The sequence below is a fragment of the Leucopleurus acutus genome (assembly GCF_964270905.1).
Source record: "Leucopleurus acutus genome assembly, chromosome: 12".
Taxonomy (NCBI): Eukaryota; Metazoa; Chordata; class Mammalia; order Artiodactyla; family Delphinidae; genus Leucopleurus; species Leucopleurus acutus.
This window is the reverse complement of record NC_139154.1, coordinates 62546069-62565874: the sequence shown is the minus strand read 5'-3', so window position 1 is coordinate 62565874 and position 19806 is coordinate 62546069. Positions and strand designations below refer to the sequence as shown.

Below are 19806 nucleotides of genomic sequence, written 5' to 3'. Positions count from 1 at the left end.
CATGAAAAAAGCCAGAGCAGGACAGAGAGCTGGACAGTAAATACCAAAGGTCAGTCTTAAAATGGTACAGCCAGTTCCATGCAGGGTATTCTGTAGCTGTGGAAGCAGGGAAAGAAGAGCAGAGACCAAGTGCAAAATGGTAGTCCTCCATCAAGGAGGGAGTAATAGATCATAATACTCCAGAAAGACAAAATTAATAAAAATAAATATTACCGGACCTACATCTACAGTCTTCTTTTATTAAATTGGGAGCAAGCCACCCTATGGACATTGGGCTACCATATAAAATTGTCCTATTATTGCTTAGAAAAGGCCTATGGTCCTGGAAAACTATTTTTCCAGGACCTTCTTCCTCCCTGAAAAACACATTCAACTTGAAAGGTGTTCCCATTTTACGAATGAATGCTAGAGTCAGAGCTCCTTGGCTGCACCTTTGCCTTGTGCAACTGTTTCATTCGACTATTACTTTTAGATAAACAACTTTCCTGGGCAAGAAAAACATTGACAAAGGTGGCAACATCTCTGCAGCAGAGAGATCACAAAGCAGTTACAGGCAACCTTCTTCCAGCTGGCCCTGTTAGGACCAAGTTCCACAGGATTCACCAGCCTTCCTTGGCAATTAGTATGAATAAGAAATCTGCAGAAAAGTTAAGGGGCCTACAGAAAAACTAAGCAGCCTTTAAAAATATCTTACCACAAGTACACAGAACATAGGTCAGATCTTTTACCATTTATTTAACTTGAATTATACAATTTTAACGACTCAGAGACTGGCCAGTAACACACACCTATGAATTCAAATTAGTTGTTGAATAAACTCTTGCAGTTACCAATATGTGGATATCCTCTAGTGAGGAATGTTTTGTACTTTCAGGCTACCTTTCTCCTTTACTTCCAGGAGAGCCTCTCGTTGCATCTACCTACCCCCTCAGCACAGTCCTCAGCTATTTCCCGAAAGTCTTGTTGATTCTGAGCTTTTGTGCAATGAAGGGTTAATTCAGCAGACTTGGGGTGCTCAAACCCTGTACATTCCAAAGAAAGAACTAGCCTTTGACTGTCTGCTGGGAAATAACCTCTGAGCCCCTGGAATATTCTGCCTGATAAGACTGTCTTTATATAGCTGATATACCGGGCCACACCAGATAGTTTATGCTAACAGTGTGACTTATACTGAATACCTTTTTTGTTTACTTACCTGGGTCATGGGCCACACTGTATCAAGTTTGACCTCTGGAGGGGTTGGAAGTTGAGTAGCTAAGGTGGGTTATGCATGCATTTCGTGCTTATAAGACTGACCCCTCCCCACCCCACCCACCAATAAAAATCCTGGACACCTAGGCTCGGATGAACAACCTTGGTTGGCAATACTTCATATGTGTTGTCCCACATCACTGATGGGAGAACCAAGTGCATTCCTGTGCAATTCCACTGTGAGAGGACAAGTGGAAGTTCGTACCTGGTGTCTCCTGGACTCTGCCCTATGTGCATTTTTCCTTTGCTGATGTTAATCTGTATGCTTTCACTGTAATAAACCATAACCATGAGTATAACAGCTTTTCAGGATTTCATGAGTCTTTCTGGTGAATCATCAAACCTGAGGGTAGTCTTGAGGACCCTGACACAACTTCCAATGCTATTTTCCATTTTCTTGTCTATCCTGGAGAAAGCAGAAACTGCAAGTATTTTCCGCATTGTAGCTATCCATATCAATATTTCCTTCTTTTCATTTCTAACTTCATCCCTCCCTCCCCCACTACAGGTAATCAAGATGTGACTATATTTTTGAGCGAGGGGTGTAAGTTTCTATTCCTGTATAAGTATCGCAGTGACATGACAAAGATACTTAATCATTCCAAAATACAATGATGAAACTGTTAAGAGTATTTTGAATCCCAGACCATTTTCCAGTTAATTAAAATTTATTGCAAATTAATTAATCATTCTAATCATATTTTAAACATAGTTATTTCAGCATAGTGCTCCAAAATTTATGCAGTAAGGCCAGGCCCATTCTCACTGAAGGTGAAAGGGAACATCACTGGATAAAGTAGGTTTCCATGTAATGAAGCAAATCATTACACGGTTTTGGATGTTAGGATGACTGAGTAGTTATCATTTACTAAGAACCAAAAATAACTTGGATACTAAGAACCAACTTTATAAAAGGCAGATGAGCCCACATATTAGAATGGTCAGAAGGAAATTTAAATCCAACTCCTACCAAGCCTGAATCAAATACACACAAGTGACTGAGTCCAGAAAGACAGAATTGAAAAGACAAACTCCTACAGGGGAAATTATCTAGCCCTCTTTGGTTAGCATAAATTAGTGTATTAGATTGTATTATATACCTAACTAATCAGATACTTGAGAAGGAATCCTGTTTATCAGTGTCTCCCAAATGTGCTATTTGCTGCTTTTCTGCCTCACAAGAGTTCTCATAAGTAGTATTGGGTTGATCTGCACATACTGCTTTCAAAATTTGTGAACAATAACAATAAAGATGTACTACAGCATCAAGTAAAAAGACTGCCAAGATTTCTCTGGAAGAATGTTTAATTCTTTTTTCTATCAGCAACTTATTTAGTGATTATGCAAGTGATGCCCACACATTAATAAACAAGGAGAAAAATGTACAAAGCTAAAGTGTAGAGCTGAGCTGTTTCAGCTGACTATTGCTTTTAGTGGTGAAACATTCTTTCTAGGTTAGTATAAATACAGTTTAAGTCTTAGGATATGGCTCAATGACAAAGGATAAATTATGAATTTAAGCAACATGAACAGCAGATAGGCCATAGTCCCATGGAAACTGTTAAAGACAGTGAAGGATTCAGTTACTCTAAGTTAATAATATTTACTTAGTCTTGCAAAGGCAAAAAAAAAAAAGTAATATAGTCAGTACATTAGAATTCATCTGCTCTCTTTATATTTCCTGTTAACTTTTAGATTCATTATGAAATATTTAAGAAAAAATTCTTCTGAAGCATAACAAAAATACGTACTGTATAAATTTAAAGTGTATGACAAAAAGAAATATCTACAGATTATAAAGAAACTCTGGGAGATCTTCAATTCTCACTCTTTTGGGGGGGGTGTTGATTTAAGGCAGTATATCTAAAATAACCAATCATTGTATAATTTTGCTTAAAAATGTGGCACATAGAATTAAATAACTTTACATTTGATATCCTCAAAGGACAACTTCAAATAAGATATTCTTCCTGTTAACTTATTGAGATCAGTGGTTGGGCCCTGATGGCTACAAACTGCCACGGTTTGCTTCCCTTGAGTTGAGAATGGGGATTCCTTTTTTCTTTCAAGATCCAGTGAACCAAAGGGGTAAAAAAAATGAAAATCACAAATTTAAAAATTCTTCATTTAGTTTAATTTTCAGAGCTAAATAAATTTGCTGCATATATAAATTTAGACTTTTAACTTAAGGCAAAACAAAACCATCTTCAATTTCCTTCTTTTTTTTTTTTTTCCTATAATACGAGCAGTTAAAGGAGAAAAAGGGAAGGGAAGGGAAGGGAAAAGAAAGCTAGGAAAGAATAGACAGAGAAACGTATAGAGACAGCCATGGGTACAGAAATAAAGAGAGATGTCACCAGGAAAGGCCAAAGTCAGAAAGGGAAAGAAAGGGAAGGAGACATGAAAGAGAGGTCAACAAAATGACAAACGTATGCTGCAAAAGGCTGAAGGCTGAATAGGGATGCACACATATGGCCCACCACAGAAAAAGACATTTGGTATAGAGTGACAGAGAGTGATATAAACACAAGAGTCTTTCTTTTAGAATGTAAGTGACCTTTAATGACTTTACTGTTAATTATTGGCTTTTTATAGATATATGTAGAGTAATTACTATTTGGTCCCATCAACTAAAGAATATAAAATACAAAAAAACCAAGCAGGGCTTCCCTGGTGGCGCAGTGGTTGAGAGTCCTCCTGCTGATGCAGGGGACACGGGTTCGTGCCCCGGTCCGGGAAGATCCCACATGCCGTGGAGCAGCTGGGCCCGTGAGCCATGGCCGCTGAGCCTGCGCTTCCGGAGCCTGTGCTCCGCAACGGGAGAGGCCACAACAGTGAGAAGCCCGCGTACCGCCAAAAAAAAAAAAAAACAAAAAAAACAAGCAAATCATACATCCTTACCATTACTACTAGTACTTGTATCAAAATCTACATTTGAGGTTTTAAAAAATTATTGGTAATTTTTCGGTGGGGTGATGGTACTGTAGCTATGATTTTTAAGTCTTTGTTTGTAGATGAGTTGCTGAAATACTGTTGGGTGGAATGATATAATATCTGGGACTTGTTTCAAAATAACCTAGTGTGGGGGTAGGGAAGAAGTGGGTGGAGGTATATACTAGCTGTGCATCAACTAACTGCTGAAGGTGATGACAGGGCTTCATTATACTATGTTCTCTGCTCCTGTAGTGGTTGAAATTTTGCATAATAAAGTTTTAAGATTTTATCTTCAAGTATAATTAATTTAAGAAAATTAAGGATTAGGTTAAATTGGGTTAACTTAGTCAAGCCACTAAAACAATCTACGGAGTAAAATTAAATCTTTTAGGTGAAAACAAGATTTGGTAATACTCAAACTGAAGGAAGAAACATGACAAACTTAGAGCAAGTATAAGAAATTGAAGATACACTCCTTGGAAGAAATAATTTTGTATTTAAGACTTCTGAAATTCTTGACTTGACTGAATCTGACAGAGATCTTTTCATAAAATGTGAAATTATCAATTTAGGCTCCTTAGACAAACTTTAAGGCTGGTGGGCTCATCCAAACCGCTCATTTTACTGTTGTCAAGGCCCAGAAACGGTTAAGTGATTTATCAAAAGATTAGTTTTTTAAAGTAAAAGTAGTACCAAAATCAAAAACTAGAAAGTATGAATATACAGAATAAAAAAACCAATCATCCATAATTCCACAAACACAAATTTTTTTTGTTGTTGTTAAATTAAAAAAAAACAAAAATAAAAATATAAATGTTAAATATAACATCATGTTAAATACAAAAATCTGTAAATATTATTCCTAATATAACTAAGCATTTTTCCATATTTGCATATATTCTTTGTAATAGTTTTTTGTTTTTTTGCTGTACGCGGGCCTCTCACTGTTGTGGCCTCTCCCATTGTGGAGTACAGGCTCCGGAGGCGCAGGCTCAGTGGCCATGGCTCACGGGCCCAGCCGCTCCGCAGCATGTGGGATCTTCTCGGACCAGGGCACAAACCTGTGTCCCCTGCATCGGCAGGCGGACTCTCAACCACTGCGCCACCAGGGAAGCCCGTAATAGTTATTTTTAATTGTTGTTTAATATTTCATGGAATAGATACAGTTCTCTAATTCATTCTCCTACAAAATGGCATTCATATTATCTCCAACTCTTTATTACTATAAATAAAGCTGCCATGAATATATTTATACATAAACTGTCATTATGGTTAGGCATAACCATAAAAGTCATATTTGATTTTTTTCATAAGTAAGATAAAACTTCCAAATAGAAGCATTTTTGTCCTCTTGAAAATTTATTAAGGGGCAAAACAAAGTTAGATTCTCCATTTTCTCTATGGAACCAGCTCATGAACAGTAAAAATGATAAAATGAGGAGGACAGCTGAAGACTATTTTCAGGATTGTTTTGAGCAAAACAATGTTTATACTGGTAGAGGCAGAAAACAATTTTTTAACTAAAACTATACCTTACCTGTTGAAAAGCTTTTTCTGCTTGACGTTCAGCATCAATAACTTGTCTCTCCAGCTGCTGCATCTGAAAAATGAGAAAAGATATAAAAAATAGAAAAATTCATATTTCCCTTTTGGAATTCTTTAAGAACATTTAAAGTACTTCAGTGAATATGATTTCATACAATTTAGCACATTAAAAGCTCTTTCAGGGCATATTTAAAAATGGATCAAACAAAATACCAAAGGTTTGATACTTTTAATACAATGTAATATATACTACATGAGTATTCATCAATAGAATTTTCTTCATTGGACTATATGTTAGAAATCACCGGTTAACACATATTGAGAACAATAAATTAAATCTAAGAGAATAGTAAGACCTCAAATGTCATATTTGATTTGTTGATCAAAAATAGACATTTCTCCAAAGAAGATATACAGATTGCCAACAAACACATGAAAGAATGCTCAACATCATTAATCATTAGAGAAGCGCAAATCAGAACTACAATGAGATATCATCTCACACCAGTCAGAACGGCCATCATCAAAAAATCTACAAACAATAAATGCTGGAGAGGGTGTGGAAAAAATGGAACCCTCTTGCACTCTTGCTGGGAATATAAATTGATACAGCCACTATGGAGAACAGTACGGAGGTTACTTAAAAAACTAAAAATAGGGCTTCCCTGGTGGCACAGTGGTTGAAAGTCCGCCTGCCGATGCAGGGAACACAGGTTCATGCCCCGGTCTGGGAAGATCCCACATGCCATGGAGCAGCTGGGCCCGTGAGCCATGGCCGCTGAGCCTGCGCATCCGGAGCCTGTGCTCCGCAATGGGAGAGGCCACAACAGTGAGAGGCCCGCGTACCGCAAAGAAAAAAACTAACTAAAAACACAACTACCATATGACCCAACAATCCCACTACTGGGCATATACCCTGAGAAAACCATAATTCAAAACAAGTCATGTACCACAATGTTCATTGCAGCTCTATTTACAATAGCCAGGACATGGAAGCAACCTAAGTGCCCATTGACAGACAAATGGATAAAGATGTGGCACATATATACAATGGAATATTACTCAGCCATAAAAAGAAACGAAATTGAGTTATCTGTAGTGAAGTGGATAGACCTAGAGTCTGTCATACAGAGTAAAGTAAATCAGAAAGAGAAAAACAAATACCGTATGTTAACACATATATATGGTATCTAAAAAAAGGTCATGAAGAACCTCGGCGCAGGATGGGAATAAAGATGCAGACCTACTAGAGAATGGACTTGAGGACATGGGGAGGGGGAAGGGTAAGCTGGGACAAAGTGAGAGAGTGGCATGGACATATATACACTACCAAATGTAAAACCGATAGCTAGTGGAACGCAGCCGCATAGCACAGGGAGATCAGCTCAGTGCTTTGTGACCACCTAGAGGGGTGGGATAGGGAGGGTGGGAGGGAGGGAGACGCAAGAGGGAAGAGATATGGGGATATATGTATATGTATAGCTGATTCACTTTGTTATAAAGCAGAAACTAACACACCATTGTAAAGCAATTATACTCCAATAAAGATGCTAAAAAAAAAAATTCCCAATGAGCAGGGGAGGGATAAATTAGGAATTTGGGAGTAACATATAAACATTCCTATATATAAAATAAACAACAAGGACCTACTGTATAGCACAGGGAACTACACTCGATATTTTGTAATAACCTATATGGGAAAAGAATCTGAAACAGAATATATATATGGAATCACTTTGCTATACACCTGAAACTAACACAACATTGTAAATCAACTATACTTCAATAAAAAATAAATAATAAAAAATTTTAAAACGAAGAAAAGGGCTTCCCTGGTGGCACAGTGGTTGAGAGTCCGCCTGCCAATGCAGCGGACATGGGTTCGTGCCGTGGTCCGGGAAGATCCCACATGCCGCGGAGCTGCTGGGCCTGAGAGCCATGGCCGCTGAGCCTGTGCGTCCGGAGCCTGTGCTTCACAGCGGGAGAGGTCACAACAGTGAGAGCCCCGCGTACCGCAAAAAAAAAAAAAAAAAAAAAAAGATACATTGACACAGGCTTAATATAGGAAAAAAAAGTCCCAGTGATATCAGAAAGTGTTGTATTCTCATAAGCTCCATAGGTGGTATGTTTATGTCACAACTGAGGAGTTTTAATTCTTACAGATCATGATGGAAAGAGTATAGAAGATACTCTGATTAAACACACATGTCCACAAAAGCATACAGCACAGAGAATGGAAAAATATTTGGGTATTTTTTTAAAGTTCTGTGGAGAAGAGAAAGTTTGGAGATTTTAGAGGGTGGGGAATTAAAAAAAGTTTGGAGAGTTAAATAGTAAAATGAATATTATAAATAAAATAAACAAAAGTATTAAATAGGACCCAATGCAGTTAACATCATACACAACCAGGATGTAAAACTAAATTTTTTGCTGAGTATTGAAATCTGGTCAACACTAGAGCCGTCTGTGGCTCAGTCTGTGGCTCAGACTCTATCAATTTTATTGTTGGCTGATATTCCCAGACGCCCTGAACTTCCAGAACATCTCAAACTCACAGCACCCTGGGTACCACCCCCATAGCCGACACTCCAGACCTGTCCCCTTCTTGAAAACCACAGAGAAGCGGCCTCCTGCAGCTACAACGGCCCAGCAGGGAGCTGCCCTCTCTGGACTGCCTGGGTAACAGGGACCCCAACTGAGGTGTGCTCTGTTCTCAATGCCTGAAAGATGGTTTCTGTTATGAGTGTACTGTATCATTTTTTAAGGGTACACTGGTTGGGAGAATTTGCTGTGTTTTGATAACTATGTTTGGGCCAATTACCATTCGACACAGATAAAACTCAAGACCATGAGCATCATCACCTTCACTCACCTAACACAAAAGATTTCTTAAACATTTCAGAAGTGGAACGCATGGAGCTCAGTAAAAGTATCTGTATTTACTCTACCATCCTTGTAGAACCCAATGATGAGTATTATTGGGCTGTACTGAAAAAGACTTAGGCCAAACACTGTGACAAAACAGAGCGCTACAGTACTAAAAATGATGGTTTGAGATAAAAAATGACATGTGGACACAGATAAGGAAAAGGTACAAATATGTCTTTGGGAAGCACGGCAACAACGACAACTGGTTCTTTCCTCCACATCCCACTACATTTACTGTCATTGAAAATAAAGTATCTTCTGTTTACTAGGGATGCATCACAACCTTTCTATCTGGGCCACACTATAACATCTGGTGACCTTGAATATGTGACTATGGGAGAAGAAATTGTTTTAAGTATAGAGCTATGAAAAGACTTAACAGACTTCTGAATAAGTCTGAAAAGTGTGCAGATCAAAGTGTGATTTGGAAGTTATCTGAAGATAAGCAACTTGCAGTCTGCCTGAAATATGCAGGAGTTCTTGCAGAAAATGCAGAGGATTCCGAAGGAAGAACTCTATTTATAAATACAAAACTACTGCATGTCTTATTCAAGAGACAATGTCTAGTAACCCTCAGCAAGTAGCAGAAGCCTGCTGTTCAGATATGGCTATTACTTTTAATGGACTGACTCCCGAGAAGATGATAGTAATGATGGATGGTGTGTGCCAGCTCAGGGCATTTGGACATTATTTCAATGACACACTGATTTTCTTGCCTTCAAATGGTTCAGAAAATGACAGAGGGCTGGGAAATAATAGGACTGTGTTGTCCAGGAGTGCTTGAAATGTGGCTAGTCCAAATTGACATGTAGCATAAGTATAAAATACACACTCCATTCAATAATATTATTTGAAAACCTGGTATAAAAAGTATAAAAATCTCAGTAATTGTTCATACTGACTCAACAATGAAATGATAATATTTTGGATATGTTGCATTAAATAAAATATAACATTAAAATTAATGTCAACTGTTTCTTTTACAGTTTATTCATGTTATTAGAAATTTTTAGCATTCTTTTATTTATTTATTTATTTTGGCTGTGCCATGTGGCTTGTGGGATCTTAGTTCCTTGACCAGGGATTGAACCCGGACCCGGCAGTGAAAGTGCCAAGTCCTAAACATTGGACCGCCAGGGAATTCCCTATGGAAGATTTTTTTTTATCTTTATTTTATTTAATGGAAGATTTCTTTTTAGCTTTATTTTATTTATTTAGGAAACTGTTAATTACATGTGTCTTACTTTATATTTCTATTAGATAATAAAAATGTAAAACATTCCATTATCACCATATGTGTCATTTTAACTTCCTGTCCACATGGCAGCATTTTTTAAAAGGAAGTTTACTGTAGGGATCTATATTCTGGAAGAGGTTTCAAATATTTGGATATGTAAATAGATACTTCCCAAGTGCATTCTCTGGACATCATGTCACCTTTAATTTTTGTGAAGCTATTTCAAATGTTTAATAAGCAAGTATTGCTGTCTAAAAGCATTTTATTGAGTCATTGTTACAGACTGCAGCATTATGTCAAGCAGTTGGACAAGCATGGTGTCTCCTGTCTAGGATATTCCTTATCCAAAAAACTAACTGGCATGTACATGCCAACACCACATTCTTTCACTACTGACAATATGCTAATAATCATCACCTCTGCAAAGCAACTACATTGTGTTTTCAGGGGAACTTTTGCAGTAGTGCAGCCTTAGCCTCAATTTTGAATATTTTTGAGATTGCCAGGAAAAACAGGCAAATTCACAAACAGATTGCTGCTCTGTAAAATTTTGCTAGTAAAAAAAAAAAGACTGACATACCTATTAGAATGGCCAAAATCCAGAACATTGACAACACCAAATGCTAGCAAGAATGTGGAGCAACAGGAACTCTCATTCATTGCTCATGGGAATGCAAAATGATATAGCCACTTTGGAAGACATTTTTATGGTTTCTTATAAAATTAAACATACTCTTACCATACTATCCAGCAAGTGTGCTCCTTGGTATTTACCCAAAGGAGTTGAAAACTTATGTTCACATAAAAACTTGCACACAGGGACATCCCTGGTGGTGCAGTGGTTAAGAATCCGCCTGCCAATGCAGGGGACACGGGTACGACCCCTGGTCCAGTAATATCCCACATGCCACGGAGCAACTAAGCCCATGTGCCACAACTATGGAGCCTGTGCTCTAGAGCCCACGAGCCACAACTACTGAGCCCACGTGCCACATCTACTGAAGCCCATGCACCTAGAGCCTGTGCTCCACAACAAGAGAAGCCACCGCAATGAGAAGCCCGCGCACCCCAATGAAGAGTAGCCCCCACTTGCCTCAACTAGAGAAAGCCCACGTGCAATGGAGACCCAATGCAGCCAAAAATAAATAATTAATTAATTTAAAAAATATCTTTAAAAAAAAACTTGCACACAGATATTTATAGCAGTTTTATTCATAACTGCCAAAACTTGGAAGCCACCAAGATGGACTTCCTTCAGTAGATGACTGGATAAACTTGTATATCCAGACAATGAAATATTATTTAGGGCTAAAAGCAAATAAGCTATTAAGCTATGAAAAGGCATGGAGGAAACTTAAATACATATTATTAAGTGAAAGAAACTAATCTGAAAAGGCTACATAAAGTATGATTCCAACTATATAACATTCTGGAAAACTATGGAGACAATAAAGAGATCAGTGGTTGCCAGGGATTGGGGTGGGGGAGGGATGAATAAAAAGAGCACAGAAGCTTTTTAGGGCTGTGGAAATGCTCTGTATGATACCATAATGATGGATACATGTCATTATACATTGTCCAAGCCCATGCAATGTACAACAGCAAGAGTGAAACTATGAACTTGGGGAGACAATGATGTGTCTATGTAGGGTCAACAATTTGTAGCATGTACCATTCTGGTGGGGGATGTTAATAATAGGGAAGGCTATACATGTGTGGGGGCAGGGATTATATAAGAAATTTGTATCTTCCACCCAATTTTTCTGTGAACACTAAGCTGCTCTAAAAAGACAAAGTCTTAATAATAATAATTTTTAGAAAGATTTAATAGTTTCTCAAGAGGCCCACTGTGATCTGAATGTTTGTGTCCCCCCAAAATTCACATGTTGGAATCGGAGTGCCCAATGTAATGGTGATTAAATCCTGAGGGTGGACCGCTCATGAATGGGCTTTTATAACAGAGATCGCACAGAGCTCCTAGCCCCTTCTGCCAGGTGAAAATACAGGAAGTCTGCAACTCAGAAGAGGGCCCTAACCTGATCTTGCTGGAATCCTGGTATCAGACTTCCAGCCTCCAGAACTGGGCGAAATAGATTTCTATTGTTTGCAAACTACAGAGTCTGTTGTATTTTGTTATAGCAACCCAAACAGACCAAGACAGAAAATTGGTACTGAGAGTGCAGTGCCTCTGTAACAAATATCTAAAAATGCGGAAGCAACTTTGGAACTGGGTAACAGATAGAGACTGGGAGAATTCTAAGGTGCATAGTAGAAAAAATCTACATTGCCATGATCGAACCATTAAAAGCAATTCTGGTGAGAGCTCAGAAAGAGAACAGGAAAGCTATAGAGAAAGCCTCAATCTTCTTGGAGAGTGTACCTAAGGATTGTGAACAGAATGTTGGTAGAAATGATGGATGGTAAAGGCTCTTCTGTTAAAGTCTCAGACGGACATGAGGAACATGTTATTGGAAACTGGAGGAAAAGTGATCCTTGTTATAAAGTGGTAAAGAGCTTTGCTGAACTGTGTTCATGTCCTAGTGTTTTGTGGAAAGGAGAACTTATGAGTGATGAAATTGGATATATAGCTGAGGAAATTTCTAAGCCAAGTGTTTAAGGAGTGGCCTGGTTCTTTTTGAATGCTTATAGTAAAATGTGAAAAGAGAGAATGACTTAGAGGTGGAATTGTTAACCAAAGAGGATGCAGAAATGGAAAATTTTTGGCCTATCCATATTGAAAGAAATGAGAAAGCTTGTTCCAGAGAGAACAGGGTGTGGCCAAGCCACCTTGTGATTAAGAGATTAGTATGGGTTTGAACCACAGACTGAATCAGCCACCCCAGCAGGAAAACAGTCCGTTTGAACTGAAGAAGAAGGAATGAGGAAGGCTGTTGGACTTAGATTTTACAGGACAGGACTACATGGCTGTGAACATGGGCTATTCTTCAAGACAAGGAAAGAAGGACCATAAATGTAATTCAGAGATCATCAGGGCTCCACAGCTAACCAACATTGTTCTCAATGGTGAAAAGCTGAAAGCATTCCCTCTAAGATCAGGAACAAGGCAAGGATGTCCATTGTCACCACTTTTATTCAACATAGCTTTGGAAGTCCTAGTCATGACAATCAGAAAAGAAAAACAAATAAAAGGAATCCAAATTGGAAAAGAAGAAGTAAAACTTTCACTGTTTGCAGATGACACGATACTACACATAAAAAATCCTAAAGATGCTACCAGAAAACTACTAGAGCTCATCAATGAATTCGGTAAAGTTGCAGGATATAAAATCAATACACAGAAATCTCTTGCATTTGTAAACACTAACAATGAATGATCAGAAAGAGAAATCAAGGAAAATCACATCAAAAAGAATAAAATACCTAGGAATAAACCTACCTAAGGAGACAAAAGACCTCTACTCTGAAAACTATAAGATGCTGATGAAAGAAATCAGAGATGACACAAACAGATGGAAGGATATACCATGTTCTTGGATTAGAAGAATAAATATTGTCAAAATAACCATACTACCCAAAGCAATCTACAGATTCAATGTAATCCCTATCAAATTACCAATGGCATTTTTCACAGAACTAGGACAAAAATTCTAAACTTTATATAGAAACACAAAAAACCCTGAATAGCCAAAGCAACCCTGAGAAAGAAAAACAGAGCTGAAGGAATCACACTCCCTGACTTCAGACCACACTACAAGGCTACAGTAATCAAAACAGTATGTTACTGGCACAAAAACAGGCACATAGATCAATGATACAGGATAGAAAGCCCAGAAATGAACTCACACACCTATGGTCAATTAATCTCTGACAAAGGAAGCAAGAGTGTACAATGGAGAAAAAAACAGTCTCTTTAATAAGTGGTGCTGGGAAAACTGGACAGCTACATGTAAAAAATGAAATTAGAACACTCTCTAACACCATACACAAAAGTAAACTCAATGAGCCACAATTACTGACCCTGCACTCTAGAGCCCGCAAGCCTGCGTTCTAGAGCCTGCGAGCCACAACTACTGAGCCCGCATGCTACAACTACTGAAGCCCACACGCCTAGAGCCCGTGCTCTACAACAAGAGAAGCCACTGCAATGAGAAGCCCACACACCGCAACAAAGAGTAGCCCTCTCTCTCCGCAACTAGAGAAAGCCTGAGTGCAGCAATGAAGACCCAACGCAGCCAAAAATAAATAAATTAATTAATTATTTAAAAAGAAAAAGTAAACTCGAAATGGATCAAAGACCTAAATGTAAGGCCAGACACTATAAAACTCTTAGAGGAAAACACAGGCAGAACACTCTTTGACATTAATTGCAGCAATATCTTTTTTGATCCACCTCCTACAGTAATGAAAATAAAAACAAAAATAGGGGCTTCTCTGGTGGCTCAGTGGTTAAGAACCCACCTGCCAATGCAGGGGACACAGTTTGTTTTTTTTGCCGTATGCAGGCCTCTCACTGTTGTGGTCTCTCCTGTTGCGGAGCACAGGCTCTGGATGCGCAGGCTCAGCGGCCATGGCTCACGGGCCTAGCCGCTCCGTGGCATGTGGGATCTTCCTGGATCGGGGCACGAACCCGTGTCCCCTGCATCGGCAGGCGGACTCTCAATCACTGTGCCACCAGGGAAGCCCGGGGGACACAGTTTTGAGCCCTGGTCCAGGAAGATCCCACATGCCGCGGAGCAACTAAGCCTGTGTGCCACAACTACTGAGCCTGTGCTCTAGAGCCCATGAGTCACAACTACTGAGCCTGTGCTCTAGAGCCCGCGAGCCACAACTACTGAATCCTGCACACCTAGAGCCCGTGCTCTGCAACAAGAGAAGCCACCGCAGTGAGAAGCCCGCACACCGCAACGAAGAGTAGCCCCCCTCGCCGCAACTAGAGAAAGCTCACATGCAGCAACGAAGACCCAACACAGTCAAAAATAAATAAAATAAATTTAAAGAATAAAATAAACAAGTGGGACCTAAGTAAACTTAAAAGCTTCTGCACAGCAAAGGAAACCATAAACAAAATGAAAAGACAACCCACAGAATGGGAAAAAAAATTTGCAAAGGGAGCAACTAACAAGGAATTAATCTCCAAAATATACAAACAGCTCATGCAGCTCTATGTCAAAAAAACGAACACCACAATCAAAAAATGGGCAGAAGATCTAAATAGACATTTCTCCAAAGAAGACATACAGATGGCCAAAAAGCACATGAAAAGATGCTCAACATCACTCATCATCAGAGAAATGCGAATCAAAACTACAATGAGGTATCACCTCACACAGGTCAGAACAGCCACCATCATAAAGTCTACAAACAATAAATGCTGGAGAGGGTGTGGAGAAAAGGGAACCCTCTTGCACTGTTGGTAGGAATGTAAATTGATATAACCACTATGGAGAACAGTATGGAGGTTCCTTAAAAAACTAAAAATAGAACTACCACATGATCCAGCAATCCCACTATTGGGCATACATCTGGAGAAAACCATAATCCAAAAGGATACACGCACCCCGATGTTCATTGTAGCACTGTTTATAATAGCCAAGATAGACATGGAAGCAACCTAAGTGTCCATCAACAGAGGAATGGGTAAAGAAGATGTGGTACATACAATGGAATATTACCCAGCCATAAAAAGAATGAAATAATGCCATTTGCAGCAACATGGATGGACCTAGAGATTATCATACTAAGTGAAGCAAGTCAGAGAAAGACAAATATCATATGATATCGCTTATATGTAGAATCTAAAAAAAGGTACAAATGAACTAATTTACAAAGTATAAAGAGTCACAGAGGTAGAAAACAAACTTATGGTTACCAGGGAGCAAAGGGGAGAGGGATAAACTGGGAGATTGGGATTGACACATACACACTACTATATATAAAATAGATAACTACAGGCTTCCCTGGTGGCGCAGTGGTTGAGAGTCTGCCTGCCGATGCAGGGGACACGGGTTCGTACCCCAGTCCGGGAGGATCCCACATGCCGCAGAGCGGCTGGGCCCATGAGCCGTGGCCGCTGAGCCTGCAAGTCCGGAGCCTGTGCTCCGCAGCAGGAGAGGCCACAGCAGTGAGAGGCCCGCGTACTGCAAAAAAAATACAAATAAAATAAAATAAAATAGATAACTAATAAGGACCTATTGTATAGCACAGGGAACTCTACTCAATACTCTGTAATGACCTATATGGGAAAAGAATCTTAAAAAGAGTGGATATATGTATATGTATAACTGATTCACTTTGCTGTACAGCAGAAACTAACACAGCATTATAAATCAACTATACTCCAATAAAAATTAAAAAAAAAAAAAGGAGAGAGAAATCATTAGGGCTGCCTCCTCAGTTTCAAAACGTGGTAGATGGATGGGGTTATTGCCTGGGTTTCAACAGGCCAGATGACTGACCTCTGCCTAAATCAAAGTGGTACTGCCCAAAGCTATGGGGGCTCTATCCTGCCCAGCAGAGCCATGGGGGCACGGCTACCTTCACCTAGATTTAGAAAGATGAAGCAACCTGGAGCCATGGGCCCACAACCCAAGCAGAGGGTCACTTGAGGGCAAGGTCGCTGAAGGGAGCCACTACCAGGGCAGTGCCAGTGAAGCCATCAGGCCACCCTTGGGGCCCCAGACTGGTAGAACCACCAGCATGCAATTGCAACCCATGAGAGCTGCTGTGTGGCTACACCCAATAAAACCATGGGAGGCGAGCATATCCCAGTGTGTCCAGAGGGCGAGACCACCCCCACACCATGCCTCAGGTGGGTCTGGAAGGTAAGACCTTTGTCCCACAGAGCAAAACATCTAATTAAAGAAGATTGTTCTCAAGCTTTAAGATTTAATGTTGTTTGTCTTCTGGGGTTTTGGATTTGCTTGGAATCTGTTACCCCTTCTTTCTCCCTTTTGGAATGAAATGTCTGTTCTATACCTGTCCCATCATTGTATTTTGGAAGCACATAATTTGTTTGATTTCACAGGATCACAGCTAGGGGGGGATTTTCTTAGAATGAATCATACCTTGAGTCTCACCCATATCTGATTAAGATGGTATTTAGAATTAGGAGTTTGAGATTAACAGATGCACACTACTATATATAAAACAGATAAAAAAACAAGGACCCACTGGATAGCATAGGGAACTATATTCAATATCTTGTAATAACCTATAGTGGAAAAGAATATGAAAAAGTATATATGTGTGTGTGTTGTGTATGTATATATATATATATATATATATATGTGTATATATATATATATATCTGAATCACTTTGCTGTAACACCTGAAATTAACACAACATTGTAAATCAACTATACTTCAATTTTTAAAAAAATGGTATTTATATGAAATTTTATTCTTTAGACTTTTTTTGTTTGTGTCCCCCCAGTTTCACATGTTGGAATTCTAACACCCAAAATGATGGTGTTAGAAGGTGGGACCTTTGGAAGGTCACTGGGTCATGAGAGCGGGGCCCTCACAAATGAGGTTAGTGCCCTAGATCCCACAGGACTCCCTCTGAGTCCTTCTACCGAGTGAGGATATAATGATAAGTCTGCAACCCAGGAAAGTACCCTCACCCAATGTTGCTGGAGCCCTGATCTCAGATTTCCAGCCTCCAGAACTGTGAGAAATAAATTTCTGTTGTTTATGAGCACATAGTTTGTGACACTTTGTTATAGCAGCCTGAATGGACTAAGACAAGGACTAAAAAATACCTTGTCAGATTTCTCTTTCTGAAGTGTTTGCTTTTTAGCGATAACAGTGAGGGCAGAAGCCTTGTCTGTCTGCCTCACTGTTACATACCCTAATACAGCTCTTTATACATAATAGGTATTCAATATATTATAAATTATTGAATGAAATGACATCTGTAAAGCACTATGCCTGTATGAAGGATAGCAGCATTATTTTTACCACTGTCAAATAACTTTTTTTTCTGTTCCTATGGCATTTACTTTCTACCTTGTACTATTTTCAAAACTATACTGTAAGTTGCTTGAAGACATATTTCATGTGTGAGTACCCTTTATATCCTCCATAACACCATATCTTTGCACATACCAGTCACTCAGTAAAATTCTAAAAGCTTGCCAGCAAGAAATAACCTTACAAAAAATGATTTTTTCCATTATAAAAAGCATTACACACACACAGCATTTCATAGGACTTGGTATATAAGGTTACAAATAAACTGAATTTGCTGGACGTGAAAATTATATGGATATGTGAATACAGTGAGTTAATTAAAAGCATATGTCTAAAAAGTAGTTTTGTTTTTTTAATTTAAAAGGGGTAGTCCTTGAAATATTAATATAGGGAAAAGTGGAAAGAGCACTGAACTTGGAGGCAGGAAGGCCTAAATCAGAATCCAGATTTCACTACTTCTAAGCTGTGTAATGATGGGTAAGACATTTACCTTCCTGAGTCTACATTCCTTACCTGTAAAGTGAGATAACACTTATCTCATACTATTTATGTGACGATTAAACAGGAAAGTGTCCAGCATAGTATCTAATACTTAATGGGTGTTCAATGAATATTTATACAGAAAAATTTAAAGCTGTGTATTTCCACCACATGTATTACTTTTATGAATAACTTTAAGTTAGCAAGGTTTAGTTGAAAATGAACTAACTATAGATTTAAGACACTGGGTTCTAGTTCTAATTCTACTATTTACCAACAATTTGGCATTGGGCTCTAAAATTCTTCTTAATTCCCTATTAAAATAGGGATAATGTAACCTATTCTACCTACCTAACAGGAAGTTATGAGGATAAAAAACAAAAAAAATGTAAAAGTGATGTGAAAGAGCTGTTGGTGTTTCATTAATTAGAAATACATGGTAGCAGTTGTGGTGTTATAATTTGAATGATAAAAATAAAAGCCATGAATGTCCCAAAACAGTGGATTGTCTAAATATTTAAAGAGATACCACATATTCATTAAAAATATACACAGATGGATTAAATAATATATTGAGGCTTTGCTTCAACATAACATAGGAGAGGAGAAGTAGGTCAGGGTATAGGTGAAACAGGATTGGTCCTGAGTTAATAACCATTAAAGCTGGGTGATGTGTACCTGGGGTCCATTATAATATTCTGCTCACTTTTGTATGTTTGAAAACTTCTTTAATAAAAAGTTTTAAAAAATATGTAAATGACATACTGAAAGACACATGTAAATGAAATGTAGTATGATTAAATAATATATGTAAATATATGCTAGTTAAGAGGTCATTAGTGACTTTTGTGAGTTCAGCTGTAATGTGAGGAAGCAAGGACACAAGTTGGAATGCAAGAGTCTGAGTGAATTAAAGTGACTGATTAGGGTTAGACAGCCACCCAAAATGGCCACCATCAATTCCTTTCCTCCCTGTAAGTACATGTCACTTCTCTCACTGAGAGGTGAGGTCTCCTGTCCCTTTTCTTGACTCTGTGATGGCTTTGTGACCTGCCTTAACACACAGAATGAAGTGGAAGTGACATCGTGCCATTTTGGGTCTAGCCTTTAAAACATATTTATACTTATATTTTTTCTTTTTATGAAAACACATTTATATATATTACAAATTAAAAGTCTGCTACTGTTGCAAAGCCATGGCAGACTAAGGAGTTGCTGAGGGCTAAATTATTCTCCAAGGTGAAAGATTTCCTTCAGTTGTATTAATATTTCTACCCAAAATGTGATTCCATCACACCCTATCCCAACGTATCCCCACACCACCTCAGGCTTTCAAAGTAGGCAGTTTCATGATTATGTTGGAAAAACCACTAGTTCTCTTTAGGAAAGATGGGGCAATTGAAGTCTTTCTGGTTGCCTGACATTCTCCCATTTTATGGCTTATACTGGACTTACACATTTAACATCTTCTAGCATCTTCAATGCTAAATAATTACCT

The 19806-nt window shown here is 38.6% G+C and overlaps 2 protein-coding genes across 3 annotated transcripts in view; one reads left to right on the top strand and one right to left on the bottom strand.

The window, feature by feature from the left end:
* The window catches only part of PLEKHH2 (pleckstrin homology, MyTH4 and FERM domain containing H2), a 114509-nt gene that overhangs the window by 75284 nt on the left and 19419 nt on the right, over positions 1–19806 (bottom strand). For both annotated transcript variants that reach the window (XM_082851606.1, XM_082851607.1), the window contains exon 3: positions 5723–5785. In XM_082851606.1, coding sequence (XP_082707732.1) covers positions 5723–5785 — 63 coding nt within the window. The remainder of the gene's footprint in view (positions 1–5722; positions 5786–19806) is intronic.
* Positions 7896–9442, top strand: C1GALT1C1L (C1GALT1 specific chaperone 1 like; the record flags this gene model as incomplete). Its single annotated transcript, XM_082852411.1, is given in 8 exon segments — positions 7896–7907; positions 8475–8563; positions 8565–8730; positions 8734–8784; positions 8787–8905; positions 8907–9019; positions 9022–9189; positions 9192–9442. Coding segments are annotated over 8 exon segments (969 nt in total).